This window comes from Trachypithecus francoisi, unplaced genomic scaffold, assembly GCF_009764315.1.
Source record: "Trachypithecus francoisi isolate TF-2019V2 unplaced genomic scaffold, Tfra_2.0 Lachesis_group2, whole genome shotgun sequence".
NCBI classification, from domain to species: Eukaryota; Metazoa; Chordata; class Mammalia; order Primates; family Cercopithecidae; genus Trachypithecus; species Trachypithecus francoisi.
In genome coordinates, this window is record NW_022681465.1 from 98842341 (window position 1) to 98855330 (window position 12990).

General features: G+C 41.4%; 1 protein-coding gene across 7 annotated transcripts in view; it reads left to right on the top strand.

The window, feature by feature from the left end:
* The window catches only part of MAST4 (microtubule associated serine/threonine kinase family member 4), a 595073-nt gene that overhangs the window by 380674 nt on the left and 201409 nt on the right, over positions 1-12990 (top strand). The window contains exon 5 of one of the 7 annotated variants that reach the window (XM_033179745.1): positions 11572-11747. The exons of the other annotated variants lie outside the window; for them this stretch is intronic. Coding sequence (XP_033035636.1) covers positions 11572-11614 — 43 coding nt within the window. The 3' untranslated portion in view covers positions 11615-11747. Of the gene's footprint in view, positions 1-11571; positions 11748-12990 lie in introns of those variants that run through there. 7 annotated transcript variants of the gene reach the window in all.

Sequence of the window (12990 nt, forward strand, 5' to 3'; positions counted from 1 at the left end):
CTTAGCATCTGTACTAAATGTTATTGAATCAAAGGCCTTCCCTGGCCTCTCTATGACAGCATCACCACCACCTTTTGGATTGCTTCATGATATTTCTTTTTTTTTTTTTTTTGAGACGGAGTCTTGCTCTGTCACCCAGGCTGGAGTGCAGTGGCCGGATTTCAGCTCACTGCAAGCTCCGCCTCCCGGGTTTACGCCATTCTCCTGCCTCAGCCTCCCAAATAGCTGGGACTACAGGCGCCCGCCACCTCGCCCGGCTAGTTTTTTGTATTTTTAGTAGAGACGGGGTTTCACCGTGTTAGCCAGGATGGTCTCGATCTCCTGACCTCGTGATCCGCCCGTCTCGGCCTCCCAAAGTGCTGGGATTACAGGCTTGAGCCACCGCGCCCGGCCCATGATATTTCTTATAGTGAATTTCTCACCTGATATAACATTTATTTATTTGTTTGTTATTTATCTTACCCGACTAGCATGAAACCTACAAATTACAAGGGATTTGCCTATTTTGGCTATCATTGAGTCCCTAGTATCTGGCACATAGTATGTCCTCAACAACCACTTGTTATAGAAATGAATAAATGAATGAATTTATCCCCACCTTGAGCCTACATCATACTTTTCCAGATGAGCTACTACTGCTTTTCTATTTCATGACACTGAGATGAATCAGACTGACTGCAAGGGGTTTATAGATGTTTGTCTGGAGTTCATTGCAATTTTGCTTCTAGTAGCTTTCCTGCCTTTGGGTTCTGGTAGTATTTGGAAGTATTACTAACAATGCATTACAAATGACACTTCACTGCAAGGCACTTGCCATGGACAGTGGAAACATGTTACAATGCATTTCTTTCTTCTCTAGCTTCTCTGAACAGAAAGTTTGACCATTTTAGAAATAAAAAATGAAACACTTGACTATGTTAGAACTTTTTACCATGGAATATAATGCTGGCAACTAAAAATTCAGTAGAGTAAGGGTTTTATTTTCTAAATGGAAAAAAAATAACTATTTGTTCTCTACATAATACCTTGAAAGCTTTCATGGGATTTTCAAAGTATAAGAGTTGCTTCTTATCTTCAAAGAATTTCTATTCTAGCTGAGATTGTAAGAATTAAGAATATGGGGTGGGAATTGTGCATTAACACTTAATATAGCTGATGCATGTCATGGGCTGAACGGTGGCCCCAAAGATATCAGGTTCTAACCTCTGAAACCTGTAAACATTACCTTAGGAAAAAAGGAGTCTTTTTAGATGTGATTAATTTAAGGATTTCGAGATGGGGGGATTATCCTGGATTATCTCAATAGTCCCTAAATTCAATCATAAGTGTCCTTGTAAGAGAGGCCGAGGGGGATTTGGCCCACAGAGAAGCCAGAAGATGCAAAGAGCAGATTCTCCCTGAGAGCCTCACAGGGAGCCTGGCCTATTGACACCTTGATTTTGGCCCTTTGACACTGATTTCAGATTTCTAGCCTCCAGACTGGGAGAATATCTCTCTATTGTTTTAACCCACTAAGTTTGTTGTCATTTGTTAAACAGCTGCTGCAGGAAACAAATGCAGTGGTAAACTGCATTCTGTTGTTTTTCCTGAGACCCCAAAGTGATGAAGTGAGGGCAGTGTGGTGGGCACTTTCGCATTCATGTTACAGAAGAAGGAGCCCAGTGACTTAAACCAGCTGTTCCAACTCTGAGCCCAGTGCCCCTTTCACTGTGGCCCCCAGCCTCCTCCTAGTGACTGGAACCAGTGCTCACAGAGTGCTCATCATGATAGTTTAAAAAAGACAGACCACTGTGGCTGGAGAGATTAAGGACAAATGTGTGTAAGGTGAAAACACAAGGGTATCCTTAAAGGAGAAAAATATTGAGTCAGAAGGTGACCAATCCTGCTTCCCACAGTCCAGGGATTTAGTCCCTGCTTAAATGCTGTTTAGGCCGGGCACGGTGGCTCACGCCTGTAATCGCAGCACTTTGGGAGGGCGAAGTGGGTGGATCACCTGAGGTCAGGAGTTCGAGACCAACCTGGCCAACATGGTGAAACCCCTTCTGTACTAAAAATACAAAAATTAGCTGGGCTTGGTGGCGCATACCTATAATTTCAGCTACTCGGGAGACTGAGGCACAAGAATTGTTTGAGTCCAGGAGGCAGATGAGGTTGCAGTGAGCTGAGATCACACCACTGCACTCCAGTCTGGGTGACAGAGCTAGACTCTGTCTTAAAAAAAAAAAAAATACTGTTTAACCTTCCAGATGTTGGATACCTCTGAGCATTATATCCATGTGTCTGTCTGTGCATGGAGAAGAGAATCCCTTGCCATGTAGTTGACAGCACATTTTAGCTTTACCTCATGGAATCTTTGCCTCTGCTGTTGCCATGTGCATGTACCATGTACATATGGGTAACACCAACATGAGACTCCAAGAGAAAGCCACGGGATGAACTGGATGGTTCCAGCCCTCCGAGGCATTACCCCTTTCTGGAAGGCACTCAGATGGGCTCACTCCTTCTTCCTGGCAACCATCAGAGTTCTCCTGCTACAGGCCCTGCTGTGAACTGCTCCAGGCCTCTTGATCCACACTGCTGCCACTGCTGCATATATGATGGGTCCTTTCTGTTCTCTAGTTTACTAAACAGTCATTTTGCTTCTGTAAGCCAAGCACAATACTGGGGAGATGAAGACTTAAAAGGATTCCATCCCTCCCCTCAGGGAGCTCTCAGACTTGTATGGGAAACAGAAAGGGAACTAGCTTGACTGAAGTGTGATAGCAGAAGTATAGAGACGGTAATCTCATGCTGTCCCTCTGCCCACAGGTGCGGAGAAAAGAACAATGTGTTTAATGCACAGGTCTTTGCAGGCTCATCCTGGAACCAGGAGATAGAAGGGATTCCATAGGCTGTGGCATTCAGGAGAGAGATCTGGACAATTAACATCCCCACAGTGTCGATCTGGAGATTTTGGTGTGATGATTATAATGTGTTGTAATTCTTTACCCATTACCTTTATGAAACTTATAAACTACCTGAGAGCCTTGATCCTGTGGGCTTCCTATTTAGCTCAGTTTGAGATTAAATAGAATATGGATAACTAAGTACCCTTTTTAACACTTTTAATAGCCACTGACCCCTATCGTCAACTTCTTTGCATCTATAGTTTTCTATTGATAATGATTGGAAATATAAAATGAACTAAATTGTATAGACATCATGTAGAGAGTGGCAGCCCAGAGCTTTAAGCCAAGCTACAGATCTCTGTGGCATTGGGGTATAGGGTCAGCATCAGGGCTGATATAGACAGTCTCACCTTCATGAATATGAGGATCCTTTCTATTATCAGATTTTTTTTTTTTTTTTTTTTTTTTTGAGACAGAGTTTCACTCTTTTTGCCCCGACTGGAGTCCAATGGTGCCGTCTCCGCTCACCGTAATCTCCGCCTCCTGGGTTCAAGTCATTCTCCTGCCCCAGCCTCCCTAGTAGCTGGGGTTCCAGGCATGCGCTACCATGCTTGGCTAATTTTGTATTTTTAGTAGAGACGGTGTTTCTCCATGTTTGTCAGGCTGGTCTGAAACTCCCAACCTCAGGTGATCTGCTCGCCTCAGCCTCCCAAAGTGCTGGGATTACAGAAGTGAGCCACCACGCCTGGCTCTCAGACATTTTTAGAACACCCCACATGATCTCTTGATTGAGAAAGTAGGCCGGGCGCGGTGGCTCAAGCCTGTAATCCCAGCACTTTGGGAGGCCGAGACGGGCGGATCACGAGGTCAGGAGATCGAGAAAGTAGAAAAAGCAGAAAATGACTGCAACCTCAGGGCATTTACTTTTTTAAATTTTATTTTATTGATCACAACAGCAGCTGTACACATTTGCGGGGGGCGGGGGCAGGGGCGGGAACCTTCTGCCCCTATGCATGATCTTGTTTATTCAGTCTATTGTCAGTGTTTAGACCCATAAATCCCTCATAATAGCTTCTTAGGCATGAGTCGCTGTTCCTCACCTTGATGTCCGCATCAAGTTCTGCTCTTGGGTTTACATTGGCTGTTGTTTCTTTCCAAAAGGAAAAAAGATTATATATGACTACAGTTACAGAAATAAATGAAATGTCATTTGATTCTGTGTTCTTTTGTGAAAACAGAATCGAAAGGCTTTGGCATAAAATGTAGTTTTTTTTTTTTTTTTTTGTCAGTTCTGTGTATAGCTTTGCGCATTCCAGTGACATCTTAGAAAATACTGGCAACTATAGAGGATTCGAACTCAGAACCTAGAACCCAGTGATCATCCTGTCTCCAAAAGCATTTTTATTTCCATTCTCTGCTTCTTTGAAGTTTCAAAGTAGATTTTCTTTTTCAGTTGGAGATGCACCCCGGGGAGAATGTTCGGAACTTCATATATAATGTAGATGAAGGTGTAGGAGGTGTTAATGGAGACACTGAGGCCTCTTTAAAATTGTGAGTAGTGGGGGCAGATGCTCTGCAAAATCCACCTTGCTCCTTGTTCCTGTGGTTTAGATGTGGACTCAGAAAAAATATATAGTGATTAGTTTGGGGAAGCATGTTCAGCTGCAACCTACAACTGAGATTTCCTGAGTTCAGTTAACTAGGGAGTAAGCCTGGTGTTCTGCTTTGGAGAAACACCTGAATGGCCTTAAGGTCCAATTTGGGTTCACCCTCTAGATCCACTAGAGATGCCCCAGAAGCTAGAGAATGATCCTTGGTTGTGGGGGCCGGGACACATTTGTTTGTTCTTTCTACTACTAGGATTGGGCTGCTGGAATTGAATGTCATTAATACATCAAACTAGCTGTCAAGAGACCAAATGAGCTTGCTTTTGAGGTCCTTTCACACTCCAGATACTGAAATTTCAGGCAATAATTTGTCCACCTTGCAGGTATTCTATATATATTATTAGAAAATGTCATTGAACTTTGTGAGAAACAATGGTTATTGGAGCTCTTTTAGCCTCACGGCTCACAGTCATTAAGTGTGTAATTCACATATGTATAGAATACATTTAACTCAGAACTGTCTGCCTATTACGAGTATAGACAGTTGTTATGGATCTGACCAAGTTTTGCAGAACAATTCTGAATGATGTCATCTTTAATTTGTCAGGGGAAAATCATTGTCAGGCACCACTATTATTGCAAGATTTTTGGTGTGCAGAAGTTATCTGAGGAAGAATATATGCCTTCCTAACTTCAAGCTACTTGCTGGATGCAAAATTCTGTTTGGATATAAAGAAATGTTTTATCAGTTCTGAATAGCTGGGTTGTGGGGAGTAGATGAAATTTACTGTCTCTTGCAGTGGCTGAAATGTACATATCTGGCCAGAGATAAGTCCCCCAAGGGTCAAGGATGGCCTGGTAAGTAGAGCCAGCTGCAGCCACAATGCTAGATGCATGATAACGCCTCACACTTGGCTGTGTGTTCGTCACTTATACCTACCTCCTTTGAAAAGGATTTAAGGTAGTTTACAACAAAAACATACATGTGAAATTAGTTAAAAAGGATAAGCAAGTACTCAAACTCTAAGATACTTTTATGTGGCACTTGAGTAAGATAACTAATCTAATTGACGTCTGAATTTAACTTAGTTTCCTAGTAGTCAAAGCTAAAAGGGAAACAGACTAAAGAAAACATGTGTGGCTTTGGAGCTCTATGACTTGTCCTCATGTGGAATTTTACAAGAAGTCTTTCACGAAATGGCTAATGACCTCAATTCATCAGAAAGGGTGAAAATATATTTTAAATGAGTCTTTTTTAGTATGGCTCAACAAAGAATGTTGTAAGTTCTGTATTTGTTGCAAGAATATTGCTTCCCAGCAGTGATCTAATTCATCTAGGGCCAGAACTCAGAGATACATTTACATAGCGTGTCTCTTTGCCTTTCAGTTGTCACTCTTCTCCACCTAATTTCGATCATTTCCAAGGAGTCTTTTGTTTTAGAATAAATGCTCCGGCTGGGCCTGGAAAGTGTAGGTATTCTGGGGCAGTCAAGAAGAGAGCCTTCTGCTTTTGATGCTGGTGAAGAGCCTGAGGCCTGACAGTAACACGCTTCCCCCTCTTACCCAAGCAAGCAAACTGCAGGGATGTTTGCTGATCAGGATATTTTTTTTCTCATGAAAGAGTAAAGACTATGCTAAAGAAAAACTAGTGCTGAACTGAGACTCCAAAGCTCTGCACAGGGGATTATGGGAGAGAGCGTTTGGGCATAGAAATTTTAAAGTCAAAAGTTTGTAATCCTGTACCTTTTCCATTTACCTCATAATATGGTAAAACATGTGACTTTGAGTGGCATCACTTATTTTTAAGCCTACAAGTGGGAGTTTTTTTGCAAAATGTTACCTAGAATAGCTGAATATATTGATTTGATGAATACAGCTATTTAATAATGTTTTTATTTATTGGAAATTATCAGCTCAAAATAGCAATTTTGTTTTGGAAAGGCTTTGGACTATGCAGTCAAGTGTTCATTTCTCTGCTTTAGGAATGGCTAATAATAGATATTTTCTGACGACATCCACTCAGAAGTTTGTGTTGAGAAAGATTCTGAGGCTCCGTCTGGGACTTAGTGGCTGAAAACTGTATAATCAATCCGCAGTATTTACTGTGGTGATGGAGGGATGGGGGTGGGGATGGCAGCACCTGTGCCAGGGATTTGCCAATGGAAATTGCGTTCAGAAACTGGCAGAGTTGCATTGAATTTATTTTGTCAGAAATTGGCCAGAAGCTTCAGATGCTTCTAAAAACATCCTTAGTTTGTTGTTCTTGGAGAACATGGATTTCATAGCCCTATAAACAGATTTGGGTTTTTGAGAGAGAATGCAGACTAGGGCCAAGCTTATTTTTGCCCCATTTAAATTTGAGATTTCATTTTTCAAGAGAGGCTCTGACCCACTTTGATTCTGAGGGCTGTAGAGTAGTATTGCTTCTGGAGGAGCATTAAAAACTCAGTGACTCTGCCAAGATCAATTGGCTCAGTAATTGTTAAGTGCTCTCTAATTTGAGGACACTTCTCACACACAAACTCTTACTTGATTCTCCTAAAAATCCAATGAGATCATTCTTACTCTTTGTTTATTTGAACTTTATCCCATGATTTTTTATTGTGTTTGAGGCAGCCATAAAATGATTTGAGGCCTCAATTTTGTGGGACTAGGTAGAATAGGTGGAGTTGTTTGATGATGTTATTCTTATTTTAAAGATGAGGAAGTCAGGATTTACAGAGAGAGGTGGACTTGTCCTGAGTCTTACAAACTAGGAGGTGGCAAGGCCAGGATCTGGTCTGCTCCTGTATAATGGCCTTGCACATCTCAGCTTTCTGCAGGTGACATGTTCTTTTATCTTTTAACATCTTTGGCCTTATCCCATTCTGAACCATGAGCATCCTGTGTTTGAGAGTGTGTGCTTTCCTTTAACTTCTCCATTTTTCCTTACTTCCGGAGACTAAAGTCGATTCTAATAACAATTTGGTAAAGTATCTCACTTGGCATGGAGGGTCACTTAGAGATGTAATATCGAGTGATCTGAATGTGTCTTGACACCATGACCTGCCTAACTAGGAAAATGATGTCATAAAAGAGTATTTATTTATTAAAGTGTGTATTTCTGAAGCCACCGTGACAATCTATTAGAATTTCCTATTGGTAGTCAGGAAATTCTGACTACCAGAATTGATGTCATTTTGTTAGCATATCCTAACAAAATGACATCAATAAAAAGCACTTAAAGAGCTGACATTAGAAACAAAACTCATGTTCCCCTTGAGAATGTCATATTGCAGCTTAAGCCCATACCCTGGGCTGTCTGGCTTAGTAACAGCATCTTGCTTTGACAGCCTTTTGTTCTCCCTAGCTGATATTTTGGCGGTGGATATCAGCACATCAGTTTATGTGCTTTCCCTCCTGTAGGAACTGATTTGACTACAGTTGTGTTAGCTCATATTTTCTCCCTCATTAAAGTGCCTATTTGCAATTTGTTCGAAGGAGGTTGCCAGCCTGCAACCACTGTTGGAGTGTGGTGCCCTTTCACTGGTGATTAATTTGCACAACTATACAGGGTTCATTGTCTAGCTGGATTTAGTTTTCATATCAATCTGAATTACACTAAAATAGATATCAAGGAATGCTGCCCCATTCATCAGAGAGTTATAGCTTTTATTGAACACATAGCATTTATATCACATTTTTATTTAGGAAGCTAAGGGGTGAGTATTGCCTTCACTATGTAGCTAGCTTCATTTCGTGGAGGTAGATACGTGGTTTAAAGTTCCAACCCTTTGCTGCCACGGAGCTTTTCTTGTGCTCTTCATACCTATGTGCACCTTCTTCATTAAGAGGATATGAAATGTCAGAAGTAGTCAGTTTCTGCTCCAGGTAGCATTTGTGGGTGAGATCCCTGGTCAAACCAATGCATTGATTTAGTTTTGGAGACAATAGTTAATGCCACCTATCTTTGAGGAGCTACTTTTCCATGATCACAGATGGCCATACCTTAGCTTTGTTCCAGAATCTGTATGTGTGACTTTGGAGCTGATCATTTTCATGATTTTGGTAGAAGCTAGACTTTGGGATTCTGCTTTAATGGTGAAGAGAAGGTTATTTCCATATACCTGGTTCTCCCTCTGAGATATTTTAACCTACCATTTGCATGATACTTGCTTTAAGGGACTTGGGGCTATTTGCATAGCATCTCTTAAGTGCCAGTTTCCTCATCTATATATCGGGGAAGTTAACATTAATCTTCCCATGTTTGAGGATCATTAAGTACCAGGCACAGGGGAAATGATTAGTAAATAGTTGCTACAAAACTGAGGAGGAGGGGAAGGAGGAGGGATTAGAGGTATTTGCTTATGTCATGTTGTGATTTCGTTATTTCATTATGTAATGTTGTGGTTTGTCAACAGAGGGTTTATGCCAGTGTTATGACTTTATACAAAGCCTTAGTAGAGGTGGAGCTCCTGAAGGAATACAAACATGTAACCTATGACATCAGATCGTGGAGCTTATAGAGTGAAATATTGTTCAATTCAAACAGAGGAGGATGGAGAAAGAAGTCCTGGACCATGCATCTCAAAATATTTTGGCCGACAGTGTTTAGCGGTAACACAGAGGAGGCACTGTGTTCATTCACACAATCTTCATTTCAGCAGGTGTTTTTGAGAAGCTACCACCAGCCAGGCTGTGTTCTAGGCTTTAGGGATACAGTAACTGACAGGATAGAGAAAGTCTCTGCTCTCATGGAGCTTATATCCTAGTGGGGTGCAGGGATTGGGAGAAGAGGATATAACATAAACCAGAAAAACACTGCAGAGTGACAAGTGAGCTGCAGAGAAATAAAACAGGGGAGCCGTGGCTTCTTTCTTCCTGAAGGAGTGGAATGCAAGCTGGAACTAAATGACCAGAAGGCAACAGCCATGAGAAAACCAAAGCAAAAGCCTCACAAGTAAAGAGACCGCCCAGGGCAGGAGCAACCTAAAGAAGAGTGGTGTGGGCACAGGGCACACATGTGGATGAGTGGGCAGAGAGGCAGGGCCAGGTCCACAGGACTTCATAAGTTGGAGTAAGGAGATCGGGCTTTCCCTTAAGCAGGATGGAAAGAAAGCACTTGATTTTTTTATTTTAAGTTCCGGGCTATAAGTGCAGAATGTGTGGGTTTGTTACATACGTACGTAGAAAACACTTGATATTTTAAAGTAGGGCAATAACATAATCCATTTGCCTCTCTAAAGTTACCCTGGTTTCTGTGTAGAGGGTGGATTGAGCTCAAAAAGTAGTTTAGAATGAGAGAGAATGTTGCTTTGGACTACGGGGTAAATAGTGAAATTGGAGAGCAGTAGATGGATTCAGGCTGTATTCTGAAGGGGAAATGTGTAGGGCTTGCCAAGGGATGAGTTGGAGGATGGGGGCGGGACGGGGGACATTGAGGGAAACAGCAAAAACAAGGATGGGTCCTAGATTGTCCACCTGACTAACAGAAGATCACGGTTCTGTTTACATAGGTGGGGAAGACTTGAGAGGGCGGGGAGCAGGATCATGGAAGAAAATTAGAAGTTTTGTTTTGTTTGTGTTGAATTTGAGATCCTTATATGATACCCTTGTGAAGTCTGGAATTCCAAGGAGAAGTTAGGTCTGGAGAAGTAAATTTGGGACTTTTAGGTAAGTAGGTGGCGTACAGGGTCAGGGGACTGGATGAAGTCAACTAGTGAGAAGTAGCTTCAGGACAGATTCCTGAGACTGCAGATTGAAATGTCATGCTGAGGATCTGGAGAAGGCATGGCCAGAGATTAGGAGGAAGACCAGGCAGGTGATTTCAAAGAAGCAGAATGAAGAAGGAGTTTCACACAGGAGAGTGGTCTCCTGTGTGGAGTGATGCTGATCCTTCATTAGGAGGATATGAAATGCCAGATGCCGAAAAGTCTATGCCCATCAGTGCACAGGCCATGGAATTAAAGGACCATTTTGGGGAGGATTCAGGAGAGGTAGGTGAGTAGAAGGTAGAATGCAGGTGCTGGAAGAAATGTTCGACGAAAGACAAAAGCCTTTAACATGTCAGCAGCTTGAGGGGCCCTAGATTTTCCTGCTGGGCAAATTGGAGTTCTGGATCTTTGAAAGGTACCGAAGAACTATCCTTTTTGATGTCTTTCCCTTCTTTGTTACCAAATCAGGTTTATTTTTAGTGCCAGCCTTATCTGGGTAGTAGGCCTGGAATGATTTTATAACCTACCTATTTATTTTCCTTTAACCTGTAGCCTGCTTGTGTGTCTCTGTGTAGCTGAAAGAGACTTTGGAGTAGGTAAGATACAAGGTTGGGCTTAGAGGAAGGATTAGGTTTTGGGGTAAGTGGAACAAGGGTGTATGGGATGGGAAGGGGAATCAAAACAAAGGCAAAGAAGGTAAAAATAACTTTAATATGTGGGGCTGCTTCCTATGTCATTGAATTAGAAAAATAAAATGGCAATGTATTTAGCATAGTAGTGAAAACTTTAGCAGGTAGTACAGCAACAAGGGAAACCTAGCTTCATTGATTCCTTGCATCTCACCTACTTCTAAAAAGATTCAAGTCACCTACATGTAGACAGCACAGTGTAGAACCACTCATTCATCCTGTAAACATATATTGATTGCCGATAATGATCCCACAATAGAGGCTGTGCTACCAAGATGGGTGACCCATGACCTTCCCTCAAGGAAAACAGACAAAAAACAACCATAATACAGTAACAGACCAGAGGAAAGGATTAATTCTGTCTAATTCTGTTTCAGCAGGATGTAGAAGGATGAAAAGTTGTCTATGAGGAAGAGAGGAGGAGCTAGCGAGGTATCCTGTGCTGGGCAGGGCAGGGTCACAGCAGGAGCAGAGTGCAGGGCAGGTTCCCTGGGGAGCACAGTGCTGGGAAGGGCAAGGAAGAAACGTTAAGTGCAGAGTCTGGAAAGGGAAACTGAGCCCAAGCGGGACTTGACTTTTGTAGAGAGTATGGATCCGTATGTTTTTACACAGAGAAATACTTGCTCTTCATTTTAGAAAGAAAATCCGTAAATGTGCATCATATCCCTATGTCTTTTTCTCTGTTTATTTTTAGCCCTGTGCGTCCAAATGCTGGGAGAACATCACCCCTTGGATGAATTGCCACCACATTAAATAAAACATATCCAAAGCTCATATTCTTTCCTTTCCAGTACTTTCTCTCTGTCTCTCCAAATAGACATATATTAAAAATATATATGTATAAATTTAAATATATATATATTTATTTGTTTGAGTCAGGGTCTCACTCTTGCTCAGACTAGAGGGCAGTGACATGATCATAGCTCACTGCAGCCTCAAACTCCTGGGTTCAGTTGATCCTCCCACCTCCTGAGTAGCTGGGACTACAGGTGCACATCACCATGCCTGGCTAATTTTTTATTTTTTAGGGATAGGGTCTTGCTATGTTGGTCAGACTGATCTTGACCTCCTGGCCTCAAGCGATGCTCCCACCTCAGCCACCCGAGAAACTAGGATTATAGGCATAAGCCACCACGTCCAGCTAAACCTGTCTATATTTTGTTTCAAACAAATGTGCATGTACACGTGTATGCTCTTACCTCTCAAAATCTTAAAGAAGTGTAAGATTATATAAACTTACTAGATTCTTCATGGTGTTGCATGTGTTAGAGTGAATCTTCCTCAATGCTTGTATATTTAGTAGCCTGAAAGAATAAATGTTTTTCTAGTGGGCATATTTTAGCTGTGGTTTTTTTAAGTTAAATATGTATATAAGTGTGTATAAAGTTTATGTGAAAGAAATGAGAGCCTTGTTTTTGGGAGCTCTTCTGTGTCTTGAAGGTGACAGGTTTTTGCTTTCTTAAGTGACTTTGCAGATGAAAAAGGAGTCACACTTTTACAGTTGATTTGGTGTAACCCTCCTTCATCAGTGTCTAGCATATAGAGTATGCTGATGAGTCATGTGCAATGTGTTTTGAAAATCAGAACTTTTCAGATGAGCTGGAGGCCTATCCTGAAATGGCTTAGGACATAAACTGCTCAAACATAATTTTAATACTCTTTTTTTTGTGATTTTTTTTCTACTTTGTTTTTAGGTGCTCTGCAGGTTCAGAGAAACTTCTTTAGTAACAGACTGTAGAAATGATCCCTAAAGTATGGTGTTTAATTTCAATACTCTTAAAGGAAATCCAGTTTCCTTTGTAAAATGTTCCTTATGTAACAAAACTGTACTGAAAAAATGTGGTGTTTTTCTGTCTCTTTATTTTGTCTGCCTATACCACTGAGAAGTTAATGGTTTAAGGAAAATATTTCAAGCCCTACAGATCATGTCAAATATTTGGCTTGGTAGGATTAATATTTTACTGCAGAGTGACAATGCTAGTGCTGTCCTAGTTTTAGGGATGATTATGTAAACTAATGAGCCATCCATTAAAAAACTTAGGGAAACAAAAAGCTATTTATTATGTGGATTACACTGACTATAGTTAGGATTACACTGACTATAGTTAGGACA